We start from the raw sequence: 19,521 nt of genomic DNA on the forward strand, positions 1-19,521 counted from the left end.
ATTATACACTTATGAAGTTAATTCTTCTTTCTTTTAACACATGAATCTATAAATTTCATCATTTTTTGGACAATCATTAATTTTGAACTCAGAAAACTGGAGGGACAAAGCCCCTTTATTTCTTTAAGTGAGGGAGGAAGAAATTCAAGTACCATAAATAAAAACAGAAATTCAAGTACCTCAGGGTGGAAAAAAATTTCTGGACCTAAGAAACGTTCATATCCAACATCCACTGAAAAGGGCTGTTGAGTAACTGTGTTGATGCCTTCATATTTCTTCATCCATTTACTTGGCTCCTGATCATACTTTGCAAACTCTTTAGCAATGTCCGGGCAAATGTAACAAAATCGCTCCTAAAAAGAGAAAGTCAATAGAAATACATAAACTTTATCCCAGAAAGTAACTACTAAGTCAGAATTTTAAAAATACAGTAGAAGACCATTATAACGCACACATTGGGACCAGAGCTTTTGCGTTATACAGGTTTTTGTGTTATATAGATCATTTCACAAGTTTTGAAACTAATATTCAGAATATATCTAAATATTAGCACTTCAGAATGAGTTTTATCTGCAATGAGTATTAAAGCACTAATATTACAATTAGTTATTCACAAATAAATATGTTTCACAATCAAAATCCTGCACTTCTGCTAGCTTCATAGTTTGCATAACAGCTGCATTTTCAAGAGCCATCTGGTATTTTCTGTTTACTATGAGTACTAATTTTCAATTTAAAAGCTTTGAAATAAGATGGAAAGATAAAAAACTTTCAAAATTTAATTTGCCTAACAATTTTTATTTTTGCAAAGCAAAACAGATGTATTTTTTTGAACTTCAAAACCTATTGTTTACTTTTGAAAAGTAGTGCGGTTTATAGAGAATTGCGTTATACAGGTCGATGTTATAACGGTCTTCTACTGTATTTCAACAGACACCATATAAAGTTTTAAATTTTGCTAAGTACAATTTGAAACTCAAAATCAATTTTTTGAGTTAAACTTCTGATAAAATAAAATAATTTAAAGAAAAAATAGAACCAACTACAAAATTGCAACTAGAAATTGTTCTAAAAAGTAAGATATAATTTTATTCTTTGAACACCATCGATACTACTTTTAAACTATAATTTGAAGTCGGCACAAAAAACGATGAGGAAAATGATGTATAACGACTTTTAGTTTGCATTTTTCATAAAAACCAGTCAAAATTCAGAACGAAATATTTATACCACTATAGAAATAGGCTTTTATTAATGTAATTTATACAAATTCTGTTTAAAAACCTGGGTCCATTACAATTTACATTTGTAATTAAATTATGGTTAAGTATGATTTTATCTATTGATTTTGCACCGAATTTAAAATATATGTTTAGAAGTAGTATCGATGGTGTTCAAAGAATAAAATTATATTTCACTTTTTAGAACAATTTCTAGTTGCAGTTTTGAAGTCCGTTCTATTTTTTTATTTAAAATTATTTTATTATACTCTTTTTGGTGTCAATGTATTTCGGAAATAGTATTATGTTACCATCACAAATCGTCATATAAATGACCTATACTTTAAAAAACTTATTATTGCATCTAAAAGGTTTCCTCAACTAATTTATATTCGCAATACAAGTTACTCGTGATAAAAATACAAGTTACTAGTGATGAAAATCCAATGTCTTCTTAATTTGGCTCTGTTATCTACTATTGGCATGAGATGACAATAACATAAAAGGAGCATAACTGAGTACATTAAATTCTTTTAAAGCTATTTCATAAATTTTTCATGAAATGCAGTGGAACAACACTAACGCAGAACTGAATTATAAATCCCTCATTTACTAATGTAAACTCCGTCAAAAGTAGCACGCTACTCTTTCTAGGCATTATAACATGGCCTCACTAGATGGCGCTTACGCTTAAACGTCAGTGCCATCTAGTTGAGCGTAAGTAGAGAAATTACATGGAATTTACAGTTTTTGCTCACAACTTATTTTCTAAAAAACAAGAATGGTCAATCAAAGGTATGGGACCTAAGTTAGACCATCCTCTAACCATTAAAAAAAATAATCAAAATTGGTTCACTAGGTGAGACGCAATGAGTGGACAAAAAAAAAAAAAAAAAAAAAAAAAAAAAAAACCCATACATACGATATGAACAGATAACCGCCTCCTTTTTGAAGTCTGTTAAAAAAGCTGTTCATTGTCAATACTGACACGCTGCATTATTGCTTTTAAAAACTTAACTAGAGCATTAAAAATCTGTACCTTGATTGCTTTAGCTGTTTCTAGAGACTGTTCAGGAGGTATACCGACTTCCCGTTCTCGGAGCAAGCTCTGAATGAAATAAGTAATGTTACGCCCAGCGATTGGAATGTGTTTTATGCAGCTTCCTATGACATAACCTTCAGCCTATATAACATAAGAATAAAAGCAATGGATTAAATAATGAAAATTAAACTGAATTCAACAAAAACATGTATAATATGATTAAGTCCATAAAAATATTTCCATAACCTTTTTTGAAAAGCAAACATTCTTAACAACTACAACAAGCTAAAACTCTCAGGAATAAACTAACAATTTTGGAACCATAAAACTAAATAAGCAAATACAAAATACTAAACAAATCAATAAAATTAACAATTAATCAACATGTTTTTTAAATTAATAAGAAATACATAAATTATCTCCAGTAGATTCCCATTGCCCTTTCTCCTCATAATTTCTGTCTTTCAAGACAAAATGCAAGGAAAAAAAACGGAATTTAGAACAGCCATCAGGAACCTAAATTGATTGATGATCTACTTTCCAAATTTGGCAGACCCGAAGATTGACTTCACAGTAAGGGGAGATATACAATTAAGACAAATACGGTTATGTTGACACATTTTGGCAAAACACACATTTGTAATACTGTTAATATTTTAACTAACTCAAAGCCTTAGTAAACTAATCAGAAAAAAATCGTTTGAGAGTAAGATTAAATTAATCCTAAGTATCCTTAGATATCCAGTGCTTAAAAATACATAAGAAAACGTTTGATTAAGCGATAGAAAAAAAAATGGAAAATATAGTTCCAATTATAGAACTTGGGCATGAAAAAGGATTATTTTATATTTTTTTATGTTATGGTTTAAAGAAAATAATTTTCGAAAGAAAGAAGTTTACAGACATAGGCTTTGATACAACAATATTAGAAGGGCAACTGACAGGAATTATGTAGTAAAAATAGAGATAAGGAAAGTCGTCTTACTTTGTCAAGAAAGGTTGTTGGCTTTAGGCTAATATAATAATTTCTCCTCTTTCAACTCAAACATAAATGAACTTGAAAAAAGTCTTGCATCTTGCTATCAAAGCTGTACACTTTTCATTGATTTAATTTTTCTAATAGATTTATAAACTGCAGTAAAATCATGTGGCTTCACTAATGAACAGAACAATATGGGCCAATCTCGCAAAAATATATTCTCAAAATTATTTAAAGCTGTTCACAACTTTCTAGGTGTGTATTCAGCACTGTTAAAATTGAAGAAGGGGTCCATCATTGACTCAAAATAGCTATTTCCTGCTATTTTGTGCTATATTTACATCGCTTTTTCATTTCAATTACATTCTCGCACAAAACATTTGACCCTGTTGGAAGGTCAAGAACAATTAAAACCTAAATTAAAATACTGTTTAATGGCCAGGACTGGATTTAGACTAAACGAAGCCCTAAGCTTTAGAAGGTATAGGGCACCTTTTGCAAATCCGCACAACTTTTTCTGATAGTGGCAAAAGAGGTCAGTTTTAAGCATTTTTTTTACAATTTTAGATTTTTCTTTCTGATACATAAACCCACACTTTTTATGTTAAAGTGTTTTGTCTGCTGTCCCTTTTTGGGTTGACCTTAAGAGGAGGAACAGTAACAAAAGTGTGATGCCATTCTTAAGTGGGGAATAAAATATCCTCAATTTTATTTCCTCCCCCCCCCAGATGAAACTTCGAAAAATAGATACAAAATTCCGCATTTTGAAGCCTTATAAGGGGAAATTGGAACTAAAAAAATATCAGGGAAAAATGACTGAAACAAGAAAAAGATAATACAAATTAAGATAATAAACAGAAAAAAATGTTTTTTGGTTCAACAAATCAATAACAGCAGTCAATAGAGAGCAAGAGGGAAGGAGGCGAAAAGATAATGCATTGTTCACATCAATTTTCGGTACAATTAGTTTCTGATTACTCACTCCAACCCACCGACAAATACAAAAAATATAAAATAAAATAGTGGAAAATACTTTAAAAGAAATGGTGAACAGACATAGAACATATATCACAAGAGAGCAACATACTGCTCATTTAGTCAGTTCATAATTTTTCCACTTGATAAGAAATAAAATTGAAGCACACTTTACTTAGGAGTTTCAAAGACACATTTAATTATTAAAACTAAAATTATTCAAGGCACTTCATTTACTTTCCAGTCTCTGACCATTTTAGCACTTGATTGTATAGTTTTACAGTATTGTTCTAACTTTGTAAAAAATAGCTATTTTATGCTTAAAAGAAAAAATAACCTATACATTTCTCAATACAACAACTTTTTTCAATTACAAGTAGTGCCAAAAAAAATAGAGGTAGTGTAATTTTTTTTGTGCTAAACAGAATAACGATACACAGTAGAAGTAAGATGAAAGCAAGCAAAAACCTAATAATTTCCAAAATACTGCATTCAAGATTAAATAAACTGCATGATATGAAACATGTGAGTCACAAAAATTCATCTCAAGTAATATGTAACTACGACTTTTACATTTTTGATGCTGAATGTAGCAAGAAGCTGACTTTGACATATTTTGGCATTCCTTCTTCCTCCCATTTGTTACAAATTTTAAAATTCAAGCTTTCTTGCCACACTTTTCTAAATTTTCAAGGTTTTCAAGCATTTGAAAATGAAATAAATTTTTTGAAGTACTTATAATTTTTCTAGGAACGAATCATGCTGTATTTCTGAAGTGCAGGGCCCTAAGCTATGGCTTGCTTAGCTTATAGGTATATCTTACCCCTGCACATGGATAAGAAACTCCTATTTCCTCAGATTATTTTTTAAATCTTAAGATCATGGAGGAGAGACTGGTATTTAATGGGAGTTTGAACTAAACAGTATGCAGTTTGATGATCCACGTACATTAACATATGTAGGTGGATACCATTAGAAGATTTTCAGCAGAAAGTACAAATGAGCAGCAAAGGGATGTAAGTGACAAAATTTAAAAAATTGGAGATAACCGGTACAAGTGGTAGGAGAGCTGGTAAGAGATAGTACTATTAGCCCTAGTATGAAATGAAATGATGGAGAGGGGGGCTCAGCAGAGACAAGCACTGCGACCAGAGGTCTATTATACTAAAACCCCAAACAGAAGTCCTAAAACAGACCAGCCCAGTAGCTGAAACTTTCTAGCCAGTCTGCAACACTATTTTGGGCAGTTGAAAATAATCTGCAGCATTATTAGTTTCATTCTAAGTTTTCTTAAAACACACAAGTCCCTTGCAAAGGTCAAGACTCAGAAATTTTCCAACTGGCCAGTGGCCACTTGACCCGAAAAACTTAGTGGCCACCACTGTCACCGAGTTTTAAAGTTTAAAGGGGGGGGGGGGGGGAAGGGTCACTACTTTCAAAAAAATAAATAGAGTCTCTGCACACTATGAAAAACAATTATTCAATTCATATTTATTTCAATGTGGAAAATTTAAGTTAAAATAGGTTTTTGAATTTTTATCATCAAAAAATGAATAGATAAATAAATTAGTAAATGAGAAGTTAGCAGGAAACTGCATTTTAGATGAATGTTTTAGTTTATAGTAGAGCTCCCAAAGCAATGAGGATCAAATACAATTGTGCAGACAATAATTCACATTTTTCATGAAAATAATTTTAAATAAAACATGATTTATTGTATGTTTTATGTTACCTTCAATAGTTTGTATTGAGGTAAACTGATCAAAACTTGATCCAATTCTGTTTCTGGAAACTTAGGCAAGTAATAGTCTCGTCTATTTCCATCTTGCGAATGACCAAACATGGCGTCCATGCGAAAAATTCATTATAATAAATAGATTTTTTAATTTGTAAAGTAGTAATAGATTCAAAATCCTTGAAATAGTCAGTTTTTGGCGCATTAGACCCTAAAGAATGATCATAAGATAATATTGTAAAGATATTTTGCATTTTTCAAGAGGATAATTAAGAATTATTCGAAAAAAAATTGCACATTTTGCAATTTTCAACAGCATGCATTGCAATAAACTCCTTTCCTTTTATGAAAACGTAGGCACTTAAAGATACTTGCGTACCAACATCTTGGGAATAACCAAACATGGCAATTATGCCAAAAATTAAGATCTAAATTTCTGAATTTGTTGCTAAAAAATAATTTAAAATTAAAAATCTTCATGGTTGAACATTTTTTAGCGCTTTTGCATCCAAAGCAATGAGGATAAGGTGAAAATTTTAAATATAAAATTTTTCATTTCTCAAAAAAAGTATTAAAAAAAGGGGGGGGGGGGGATTTGCCGCACATTTGAGTTATTTTTATTAGTTTGCAGTTGAGAGAGAGAATGAAACATCCAATTCTGCTTTGTTTTGGAAAACTTAGACACTTAAGCATCTTATCTACTTCGATCTAGTGAATAATAAAACATGGCTTCATTGATTCTAGCTGAAATGCTAAAGCATCCATCGCTTTTCTGGTGAAAAAACGAACTTGAACTCCAAACGATGTTTGTCAAGTTGTATTTCTTTTTTTTCCCTCTTATTTATTTTTTTCTTTCTTTTTGTTTTTTGGTAAAATTATCTGCAGGCCGCTGAAAAATCTGGGACGACGCATGTCTTACAGTTTATGCTACCAGGCAGACCAGTAAGTGCTGCTGTGTAGCATAATCAGAAAAAAAAAATGAAAGCCTATCTATGATCTGAACTTTAAATGTGATTTACTCGAAACTTTAAATAGTTCACTTACACCAGTTTGCTTCTCATTGCCTCAAATATGCTTTTTGTTTCTTCAAAGAATAATTTCCCCTGTGTCAGATAGCCAGAGAAAACCTTGAAATAATGGAACTTAATAAGTTCATTAATTTAAAACAGGAGTGAAAGTTGCCAAAATTCTTATGGCTGAAATTTTTTAAATAGAAAGAGAGTGTGTCCCAAATTTAGTTTTTAAGTAAGTAAAAGGATTGAATGCAGCACTTCCATACTTGAAAAATCGAAACTTATTTTCTAAGAAGAATGTTCGAAAAATACAAAATATTAGCTACACACTGAAGAGTTACCATGGTTTTTGGAGAAATAAAGTTATGAGAAAAACTTCACACTATTTAAGAACAATTTACTTTTCATTATCAGCTAACGAGTAGCAATTTCTGTTAAATGTGATCATAAAATACAAATTAAATAAAAAAACAAAATTATCAACTGCATATTTATTACTTTTTAACTTTTAACATGTTCCATTTCACTTCCTTTTGAATTCATTTCAAAAAGATAAAAATCCATCAAAAGATTGAAAACTTTCACCTTTGATTTAGGGTTAAATATAGCTGAAAATAGATAAGATCCTTTCAACTTACAACAGGAATGCAATGAGTAACACCATCTCCAGAATCAATTACTAAGCCACTCAAAGTCCTCTCTCCCATTTGCCTTGATGCCCATGAAGCAGCTAATGCAAGAACAGCCTAAGGTAAGATAAAAGCAATTCAAATAACAGTTTAAAGCATACAAGACTTTGAGAAATATTACATGCATATGTGTCATTTCAAAATGGTTAACATTTTGTAGATTTTAATGATCAAAATCAACCAGATAAATCCCAGCTGTATAAAAATGCCCTTTCATTGAAAGAAAATTTATTTTATCACTACAATTTTATTATAGTTCTGGTACATTTGTATAATGAATTATTATTAGTAGTATTTTGATAAAGCCATTGAAAACTTTAAATGGGAGAGGTTACATTGAATTACTCTTTCTTTATCTACTTCAAAAAGTGGGGTTGAGGTTAGAGTTTCCAATCCCACGCTGAATTCAGTCTTGAGGGATTTCGGGATGGTAAATGGTCGATCCTGCGGGATCCTGGGTGATTGACTTTATTTTTCTGAAAATTTAATTTTCATGCCAAATAGAAAAAGTGCTGCTTTTTTAGGAAGAACTGCTTTCGTTACTTGAATTAATAGTTTTTCCGAATTCCGTACTCCAATTGCAGAACACCAAAAAGTTAGATCTTAAATAACAATTATCGTTTTGTATGGAAAAGTGTGCCCTAAAGAGTCCAACATGTCATAACAACGCATTGCTTGTATCTAATGAGAAAGAATTTTTGCTCAAAAAATAACGCTCTTGATGAAAACAGGTGCTGTGGTTCCAGTGAAGTTGATTTTACCGAGATTAAATATCTGTGGATATTAGCAAAAGATCTCCATTAACTTCATCACCTTCTGAAGTAGATTTTTCTTTTCTTGTGCTTGATTTTTGTTCAAGAACTGCAAATTTCGGACAAAAATGATGTCTATTGGATACATGTTTTGCTGTATTTAATTTAACTTGCATTTAGAATACCCTAGTGACTTCATTAACGTGTGTCATTGTGTCAGTGCATTTGATTTATTACAGCAAGGGGTGATTGCTGATTGGTTTCACCAAGTCTCAATCTCAGTAAAATATTTTGGATAACTTCACTAATTTTACCTCTCACTTTAAAGAGACATTCAAAAACTTGAGCAGCTTAATTTACTGAACTGTCATGTGAGTCATCCTGTGTTACCTCTCACTTTAAAGAGACATTCAAAAACTTGAGCAGCTTAATTTACTGCACTGTCATGCGAGTCATCCTGTGTTTCGTTCAAGCTTCTGTCGCCTCTTTTAGACTCGTGCCGAATATATAAATAATGCCTGGTTTTTCATTACTTTCTTCTTTGGAGAAAAATATTGTGCACTTTTTTTGTAAGTTCAAGGTTTTTAGAGTGCATTCCTTAAGCTTTCAGAAGGGAACAACTTTGTATTCAGGCTACTCCCATGGGTTTTTCAATCAGTAATATACTTTCCCTATTTTTTCTAAAGCTTAATTTCCTGGATTTCAAACTTTAGTGACGGTTTTCAAAAATGTTTTTAAATTTTACGCATTTTCTCCATTGCTGTCAGTATGAAAATTGAAACCTCTGAATGAGAATACCAATCCATTCTCAGAAAAATATACTCTACTACAGAGAGTTTTTCTTGCTCTTCTTGCAGATATACGAGGAAGGTGATTGAAACAGATTATGTTTGTGAAAATAGTTGTTTTATGAGCGGCAAGAGTTGGAAAAAATTTGCCGGATTGGAAATCCTGCTGAATATCATGCGGGATTCGGGACCCTAGTTGAGGTGCAACAAGTTAGTAAAAGGTGGAATAGCCTTAACATTTCATCTTAAAAAGTCACAAAAAAAAAAAAAAATATATACGTTTGTACCTGCACAGCGATGTATAGGCCAGGAACATTAAAAGATTCAAACATTATCTCTGCTGTGTACTCCCTATTTTCTGGAGTGTTTAAAGGTGGTTCTGTCTGTAAAAGAAAAAAATCAATGCTATTCTTGATCAAGTAATAAAAATATTTGCAACATAAAAATAAATTCAAATGCACAAATATTCAAAGAATTATTTTTCTACTTAGTTTTGCATTAAACAGGCATGAAAGTTTAAGAAAGTTTAAAAGAAAAAAAAAGCTCAACTCTATGTGGATTGAAAATTGCTGCAATAAGAACAAGCAGAGCAAATGTTACACACGAGGATGCTATAAAAAGCATTAAAAATACTTTTACAGACAAATAACAAAATCAATTGAGAGGAATTAAACACTTAATTTTGAAATTCTATCATATAAAAAAAAAACAAATAAAACCAGATCATATAACTAAGCTTATGATCAACACAAATTTTGTATTATTTACATCTATTAGGTAAAATGAAAGTACAAAAAACAAGCTGTCAGATATGAACTGGTACTTCATTGCTGAAGATATTAATAAAAGAAATTAACAAACCAGTAAAAAGTAATGATCCTCTGGTTCAGCACGCAAATATTTAAATATGCACTGCTCCCAAAACCTCTCCATGAGATCCCAGTCTTCCACAATGCCATGACGAATGGGATACTAAATGAAATAAACATGAATACATAAAGGAAAATATTCTTCTTCTTTTGAAATAAAAAACAAATCACTCCACAAAAAAATAAATAAAACAAAAACATTTGTATTTTCATATAAAATAATTAAAATTGGATATGGAAATTTTTCTTGAAGAAACTGTACAGCAAATTATCACTTTTTAGAGGGAGCAACTGCAATGCTTAGTTCAAGAAACTTATGAGCAAAGATTCACTCATCACATGACTCACAAGGAATTATAATTGTAACTTTTTTTTTAAATCAGCAATTAAATACATTTTTTGACAAGATTTTAAAAATTATTACATTACACCAAGATTCTTGGGAATTTCTTGCATGAAATGTTTGCTTTATTATAGGGCTGTCCAACTGGTGGCTCGCGGGCCGTCAACACATATTGTGCGGCGCACTTCAATGTTGACATTCCTGCCCCAGTAAAGAAGGCCGATCAGCCTCAGTTTTCCCGTTAAAATGTAAACAAATTGTTTTATAATCTTTCTGTTTCATTGTTTTATAATTAATAATTCAACTACTAATTGTTATTGTATAAGAGGTGAGAGGTTATTGTTCAACTTTTCCAAACTGGGGCCCGCCAGGTGCTCAGTGACTGGAATTCTGTCCCATGGGCTCTTTGCAGTTGGACAGCTCTGCTTTATTACGTACTTTAAATTTATTGTAATACACAATTCTGCTTGAGCAGTCATGGTGAGTAGGGAAGTGTTGTACCTTGGGACAATTTTCATATTTTAGTTTTTAACATCAATTAATTGAATCAAATTTAAAATCTAAAAGTCACATAAAATACCCCGACATATTTCTATTCAATATATATTTTAAAATTTAGACAGTTTGAAAATAAAATATTGCAAGCAATTTAAAGAGTTCCAAGCTGTCCCAAGGTACAGCATCCTGTTGCATCTTGGGACACATCCTATTGTATTATGGGAAAGTCTTCATGATTCAGGAAACAGCCATACTTGAACCAATTTTGCACCAAAATAAATTAATAAATAAATAAAAATAATAATAATAATAATAAATTAATTTGAATTTTGACATCTGGAATTCAAATTATGTTTTTCGCAATCACAAGAATGTGCATGTTTGTGTCTGTGTGCAGGCATGCATGTTGTGTGTGTGTATGTATGCGTGAGCATGCAGGAAATGGATGCAACACGGATACTGTTTTCGCTGGAGGAGCAGCATTGAGAGGGGCCAGTCGACGGAGGTGCTGCAGGGGGGGGGGGGAATAAAATCATAGGAACATCAAAACTGTCAAGTGAGAACAATAAGCAATGTGATTGCTCAATAATTTTTTCATGATAATGAATTAAATTATGTATAATGAATAATGAATCATTATCTAACATTAAATATGTTTAAAAGAGTACATAAGATTAGAACATTGTTCAATGTTCCTAAACATATCTTAATTATTAAGAATCATGCATATGTTGTACCTTGGAACGCGTCCTAAGGTACAATATATTTGGCTGTCCCAAAGTGCAATCACCATGTGGTTTAAGAAAAACTAAAATAATGGTCTATCTAGATACACTATCATTATTTTATCATAACCAAAATCTTTAAAATACTTTTCTTTTATAACAAAATAAAATTCAGTGGTTTAGTTTTACAATACAAAGACAGAAAATAAAATAAAAACAAAGAAAATATTTACTTTGGAGTCGTGAAATTTTCTTTCTCACACAAAATTGTCAATTTTACTCATTTGATGCTGATTTTTACTATGGCACCATTTAGTGGTGATGGTTACTATTAGAGATTACAAAAACATGGTTGCTAAAAATAGATTCTTAGAAATCAGCAATGTCCCAAGGTACAAACATCCCAAGGTCTCTCCGAACAATCTCCCTAAATGCTAATACAATAGTTGAGCAAAAAACCCCAAGTTAAGTAATAATGCATAGCATTTGAAGATAAAAGAATTACAGTCCTGAAAGATTATTTCATTAAGAGCCACTGTCTGTAAGAATCAGGCAGTTTGCGGCATTTGTGATTGCTGACATTTTTAATTTTTCTTATTTTCACATATGTTGTTTCTTATCATGAATGTAATGTTTGTGCAAAATATGAGCTTTGTCTGCCTTACTGTTTTTGTTAAATTATTTTTTTAATTTAGGGGGCGTGGTACATTTTTGCGTGTTTTTCAAATTTGCAGATTTTAAAGTTCTTGTTGCTTTAAGCACCCCTATAATGACATGGATTTTTAAATTCTATACTATTATATGGTCTTCTTAGATAGTATTACAGCTGTCAAATCGGTGTCACTACGAGGGCGACGGCCACAAACTCCATTTAAAAATGACCGAAAATGAATTTTTTTTACTACATTCAATGCCAATAGGGAAGTATCAACCTATAAAATATTCCAATTTTAACTATTGCACAATGTTGACAGGCTTACCAAACACAAAAATTCACCATGGCCGGATTTTTAAAACCAACGATTGATTTTGTATGAATTTTTTAAAGAGCGATGCGCAAAAAAGAGGTGTGTCCTAAAACGTCAGCAGCTGACGTCATTTCCCTGTTCCGATCAGAGCTCCATTTCCATGCCGTGTTGCGCCTACCAGGAGGTGAATAGTACTGTCTTTTTCAGCCTTTTTAAAGCCTTTAACCAGCATTTTTTCCATCATGGGGCTAGGATTCACGAAAGGTCAATCCAATAACCTTCCTCAAGTAAAGTCATTCATGGTGTTTGACTTTTTTCGAAAGGACGAGAGATTTAATGTCCTAGAAGTACGGGGAGTGAAACAACAAAGTTTCACCATTGTTATTCTTTAAAATTGTACGTACATATCCGTCTATGTTTGCAGTTCATATTATTCGCATTAGTTTCCCTTATCAAGATTGATCATTTCCATTTGTGTGTCGATGGTTTTTTTATCTGAATATATAAATTACAATGTAAGAGCGCTATTCCAGTTCTTACTTGGCGGCTTTTAATGAGGCGCGCATTTTGTAACAACCCTACTGCAAGTGATTCCAGTACTAAGTTTTAGAGCAGTTTTTGCATGAAAATTTTTCGCTTTGTTGGCAATAAAAGTTGATCTGCTTTTTTTTTTTTTTTTTTTTTTGTGGAAAATTGTTTTAAATCCACTAATACATGTTAAATATCCTTGAGTTTTTGTGCAACTTAGCAAAAAAAGGAAAAATATATTATTTTGCTCTTTTGGTAAAAATAATAAATTTGAAAATGGTGTTCATTTCATAAAATAAGTACCTTTTTGCAGGTGAGAAAGGTCTTGTATATATAGAAACGCTTCTGGTGATAAACTGAAAATGTATTTTTAAATTATCAATTTGTAGTAGTTAAAATTTGAAGATAGTTTGAATGTTAAGAAGAAAGTATTAATAGTTTTTGCATTGTTATTAAAATGGAAATAGTAATGCATCTATTACTTTCTATTTAAGTTTATTGTGCAGGGTTTAAATTCCTTTGTTTACATGCATTTTTTTAAAAAATATCTCATATGCTTATTAAACATTTATTTATGAACAGTTGTGAACATATATTTCAAACTGTATTTCTCACTTGACATAGTTTTTAATTAAAATGAAGTGCAAATTTTCATTTTCAAATTTTAATTAATAAACATACTTGAAAACACTTCTTTCGAAGATCCTGCTGGGGCGGAACAATAACAAATCGCTTGTGAGGAGTTTTTTTAAATGTAGATACGCATCCAGGAACGAAGCAATACTTGTAATTGATTCTACTAGCCATGACAAAGAAAATCAAATTAAAAACAATCACAGAATGCATTAAACCCTACTGCGCGCTGCTGTTAGAAGGCTCTTGTTTTCCCGCGCCTTCCCCCAAAGATCGCCAAGCACTTCTTTGTCCTAGCCAACCCCGCCGCCTCGCAGCGCGGCAGTGACGTCAGTCAAAGGACTTACAAGCAAATGACGTCACTCGCGCGTGAACTTAAAAAAATTATTTTAAAAAAAAGTATTGGTCGTATCGTAAAAATTTTTTCGCAGATGATGTTCATGTATGTTACTCTATCATATAAAAATAAAATTAGAAAATCGAATACTTCCCTATTTTCACAAAGCGCCTTCATGATGACGCCAACGTTTTTACATAAATTCCTAGCTACACTTGCATACATCAAAACTATGTAATAAAATTGGTGTCCATATATGGGCGCCAGAAGATATTGGAACTTTTAAGTGATAAATTTCACAAAAATGCAAATGTTTAAAATCTAACTACTACTCTCGCCCTCATAGCAGAGATCTGAAACTAATTAAGTTTGATAACCAACATGTTCGTCTAGCATATGAACAAAAAAAATGGGTGTCACTCTTATTACTTTCGGAATTATAATCATTCGAAATTAGTATGTTATGGAGTTATTTAAAAAACGACTTTTCTAATTCAAATGGCTTTTTGCATTGTTTGTTTTAAACTGTAATATAAAATTACAGTAGTGACACCTAAAATAATATGTTTCTAATGCTTTTTATAAAAAAAAGCTTTATAAAAAGCATTAGAAACACAGTAAATCGATATCGGTACATATGGGCGTATTGTGCATTATAGGCTAAAATAGTCGTAATAATATTCATATTTTTTCAACCATACTAATTTTTTATCTGTTATTTATATTAAAAATACAACTATTTATAACATAACTAGCAAAAATACCCGGCGTTGCCTGGGTCAGTAATAATTGTAAGAAACAATAGCTACTTTCTTTCGTTTTCTGTTTTAACTGAAAGAACTCAAAACACACCGCTTTGACGTGATTAAAAATCGAGCTTCTTCCTTACCCATATAAGTAAAATAGCAGTAAGTATAAAGAACCAACGAATATTCATTTAGAAACGAAAGCGCGAATTTAAGCATATAAAAATTTGAAGAATTTCCAAAATATGAACTAACAAAAACAAAGATCACTAAAAAAAACCTGCACTTGCTTCATTTAATTAAATAGTAAACACATACAAAGAAAAAAAAAAGCTCACTACTATGTTTCGATCAGGGTGCGAAAAGTAGAGTTTCCAAATGTTTAAATGACTTTTAACTCATGTTTGCTCCGGAGAAGCCTTGATTCAAAATTTTCATTATGATTACTTTTAATATTGCTGTTAGGCAACGAATTTTTGTAACAATGGATTTTATATTTAATCCCATAGAGTAAAGAAATTACATAGAGAGGCCCTGCTATGCTAAGAAATTAAAGCCGGAAGTTGCACTGCTGTATCCCAAGATCCTTAGCTTCTTGCTAAGTATTTTAAGATACATCTTGATTCAAAACATTCCATTACTGAATCTCAATTGGTTGTTAATTTAAACTTAGAAATTAGTGCAAGTTTATGAAGCGCGTTTTTTAAATTGCATTAAAATATGAATTAAAATGCCAACCAATCCGCCAACTACTTTATACGGTCTCTTAGTGAGATTGGTGAAAACTATACTCAGGAAGTGATCATGTTATCATGAGCCCGCCCATCATTGCACCGTTGTATTTCATAATTCCGGTTTCAATTTCATCTCTTTTTTTACCATAGACGGGGCCTCTCTATGTATATTTCTTTACTCTATGTTTAATCATAACATGAGGGAAATTACATGAAATTTACTGTTTTCCAACATAACTTTTTAAAACTAAGTTTTTAATTATTAAATTATAGTTTCAGTATAATCATTATAGGGGCGCTTAAAGCAACAAGACTTTAAAATCTGCAAATTTGAAAAACATGCAAAAATGTGCCACGCCCCCTAACTTTAAAAATTTAATTTCCCAAAAACGGTAAGGCAGACAAAGCTCATATTTTACACAATCATTACATTCATGATAAGGAACAAGATTTACAAAAATAAAGAAAATCAAAAATGTCAACAATCACAACCTGCCTGATCCTTACAGACAATGGCTCTTAAATGTGACACTTAAGATTAGAAGATAAAATGTAATACTTTGACACAAGTTAATTTTTTTAACAACATTCAAAACAACAGGTTGTTACAACAACATGAAGATTAGCTAATGGAATTGAACTATTTGTAGTTACTATCACAGGAAATCATTTTTAAGCCACATGGTACCTCTGCCCATTCAGGAAAATAGGATTACACCCTTTCAAGCAATTTCCACTCCATACTATCACACAGGTTCAAATAAATGGAAGTTGATTCAACTTTTTATAAACACGCACACAAATGGTAAATTTCCTCACTTTTACAGAATAACCTGTGGACTCTGTAGCTTCATCACCAATGAAAAAATCAAGATCATCTATGCCACGACCTAACCTCCTTATCGCCTGATCTCCAACTTTAGCCGTTTCTCTTATTGCAATAGCTACAAATAAGGGAATAAAAAGGAAATTATTTGCTTATAAAATTATACAGAAATGAAATTTTCATAAAACAACAAAGTACATTAAAAAAAAGAACCTGCTGTGATTATTGTATTTTATAGGGGAAAATCAAAATTATGCACAGCATCACAGCAAGAAAATATTTTTACAGACAATGTACGGTCAAATATATGGTAACAAATCTCAAACGAAGAACTAAAGTCAGGAAAAGGGATTTATAAAATGCCATTATTGGCGCATTATTTACACATAAAATGGATACAAACACAGTAAATGCCGCCTTATGTGATCATATTTGGATGCAAGAGATTTGATAACAATAACCAATTGATAATAATAATCAATAAAAGTTAAATGTTGATTTCTGCAGACAATTTTAATTTCTGTTTCTGAAATGAAACGAATAAATAGAATTACCAAATAAATATATAGTAACAAGGAAAACACATTAAAATAATATCATAAGTAAATTATTGATTTGCGGAGAAGAAATCATCAATTGTTGTTTGTCTGCTTTTTTCACGCAGCAAGTCCATAGGTGGCTGGTGTGTCAAAAAAGTGGCAGGTCAATGCAGGTGTGTGTGCAGGACCCCTAAAGCTGGTTTTTGTATAAAAACTTAGGCAGTTGAATGTTAAGGTCATTATAAATTAAATGACCTTCTCAAAAAATCGGAACAGATGGCCACAGTATGCTTTCCATTCAAAGCTCCACTTAATTTTATGAAACAATGTGAAAAGTATAAAATGCACTTAATAAGTCAATTCTTCTTTTGTTAGACAAGTGAGTTGATCAATATTGACATTTTTCGACTGCTCAATAATTTTTAACTAAGAAAGGTGGATGAGCAAATCCCTTTACACATAAAGGTGAATCGAGCAGTCCCCAGCTCCCCCCCCCCCCTCGTTGCAAGCCACCAATAAGAAAGTCCTTTATAAAACGTTCCTAATAAAGGTTGAGACTAGTGATTGCCACTCGCTAGTATGATGTTGGTTGCCAAAACTGGCAACATACAAAAAATCTATTTTTTCCGAACAAATATGTAAAATGCCGATGACGGTACTGATTATTGAACAAAATAGCCATCAGCTTGAAAATCGGCCCATCTGCTTTTTAAAACATCAAAAAGCCAGTGTTTTTTGTTGGAGGGAGAAAAAAATCAGAAGAGTTTTAAATCCTAACTTTTGCGACTTTAGAATTAAAAGTTTGTGTTCTTATAGAACCTGAAACTGGCCAACAAGGGGCCCAGAACAGTGACTTTTGGATTTATTGTCATTCGAATCTGGTGTTAAAGCTTGATTTTTGATAACAACTTCACAAATATAGTCAGTAGTTAATGTAGTACTGTCTGTTTACTTTTGGTGAAACCTCGCGCAAATTTGCACATGCATCAGGTCTGCTGATTTTATCAAAATCGGGATGGCAACCCAGAAGTAAAAAAAAAAGCAAAATAACATGGGAACTGATGTGATATACCCCACCCTTGGCGACTTTTTCCTGTTGGCGCCAAGAAAGCGTCGCCAAGGAAACGATGTATGACGACATATGTCATACATCGTTTTTAGCGATGCTTTTTTTAGCGCCAACAGGAAAAAATCAGATACAAAAACATGATCAGAGCACTTCAGAACACAATATATATAAAAACATAAAACCACAACAAAAAACATCACGAATATACGCTTCAAAAATATCAGAAACTAGAAAGGTTTTGTACACAAAAAACAATTACTAGAAAGTATTTAAAATGCTTAAATTGACAAATTACTATAACAGCTCACCAATGAAATATGTACCAATAGAAATAAAAGCTATTTTCGAACATGCATTTCATCGAACAAAAACTTTTCTGATACTCTGCTAAAAAAGAGCAAAGCGATTCAAATCGCGATGTTTAAAGCGTAAAACATCCCCAAAATCCATAACTATTTCAGCCAAAAAAGCGCTTAGTTACTTAAATTTCGATGTATGAAAAGTAGAAATGTCTCAACAAAACATCCTAAACATAAACAATACAAAAATACCATACATTTATTTGCTGTACAGACTTGCTCTCAAAATACCTATTATATTTGACATAACATAACACCTTTATATTTTTATAAAATGCTGGAGTCAACTTATTTTCAGAAATTCAGTACCTAAAGGAGGCAGGTTAATAGAATGTCTAAATAATTCGTGGCATCGATAAGAATTAATTTTTTGAACAAAATAACTGTACTATTTTTGTAAAATTAATTTACATACAGTAAAAATAAAGTTAAAAACTACAAGAACCCCTCAAAGATTTGTAAAAAACAAAGAATTTCGGAAGTGAGAGTTTTTTTTAATTCTAAAATAAAGAACTTACCTTTTTATGGTATAAATCCTCACACTCAGTCCAAAACAAAACATCATATGACAATGGCACGTTACAGATACACACCACGTTGGAGTTAACTTTTAATTAACGTTCAAGTTTGAAGAAACTGGCATTTTCTGAAGTTTTTACTTTAAAACACAACTACTGAATTTAAACTAACACAAAATAAGCTTTCCTGTAAGGTATACTGCACGAAACAACACGTATCTCTCCTGCGTAAAACCGAGTAAACAACCCAAGTAAACAAGTTTGAACAAGTTTGCCTTCGCGTTGCCAAACACAGGTTAGTTTCACCAGGGATGCCATGCTTAAAAAATTATCGCCTCATTGGTTAGAAAAATATTTCAATTTTGTGCAAAAAATCGGATGTTGCCAAATGGGGGGGGGGGGGGGGGGGGGTATATCACATCTGTACCATAACATGTTCAGCAGTTCTTCTGAAGTAGTGTCGCAAAAGACAGAGATAGCAAGTGCAAACAGAAAGGGCCCATCTTCAACCTGTCGCCCCTTTTTAAAATGGAATCCCGAGTGCTAGTCTTCGTTTTCAAAAATGGACATAAGAAGTTTCAACTTTCTCCCCAAACTCTATCCGAGATTAGAAATTCTCAGCATTCATAACAGATA

General features: G+C 31.8%; 1 protein-coding gene across 1 annotated transcript in view; it reads right to left on the reverse strand.

Annotated features, from left to right (window-relative positions):
• Positions 1–19,521, reverse strand: part of LOC129221506 (actin-related protein 3) — a 44,187-nt gene that overhangs the window by 13,906 nt on the left and 10,760 nt on the right. The window contains exons 3-8 of the mRNA XM_054855996.1: positions 16,394–16,518; positions 10,055–10,165; positions 9,481–9,576; positions 7,603–7,710; positions 2,260–2,403; positions 180–353 (exon numbers count right to left, since the gene is read on the reverse strand). Of these exons, the coding sequence (XP_054711971.1) occupies positions 180–353; positions 2,260–2,403; positions 7,603–7,710; positions 9,481–9,576; positions 10,055–10,165; positions 16,394–16,518 (758 nt within the window). The remainder of the gene's footprint in view (positions 1–179; positions 354–2,259; positions 2,404–7,602; positions 7,711–9,480; positions 9,577–10,054; positions 10,166–16,393; positions 16,519–19,521) is intronic.

The sequence above is a fragment of the Uloborus diversus genome, chromosome 4, assembly GCF_026930045.1.
Source record: "Uloborus diversus isolate 005 chromosome 4, Udiv.v.3.1, whole genome shotgun sequence".
Classification (NCBI taxonomy): Eukaryota; Metazoa; Arthropoda; class Arachnida; order Araneae; family Uloboridae; genus Uloborus; species Uloborus diversus.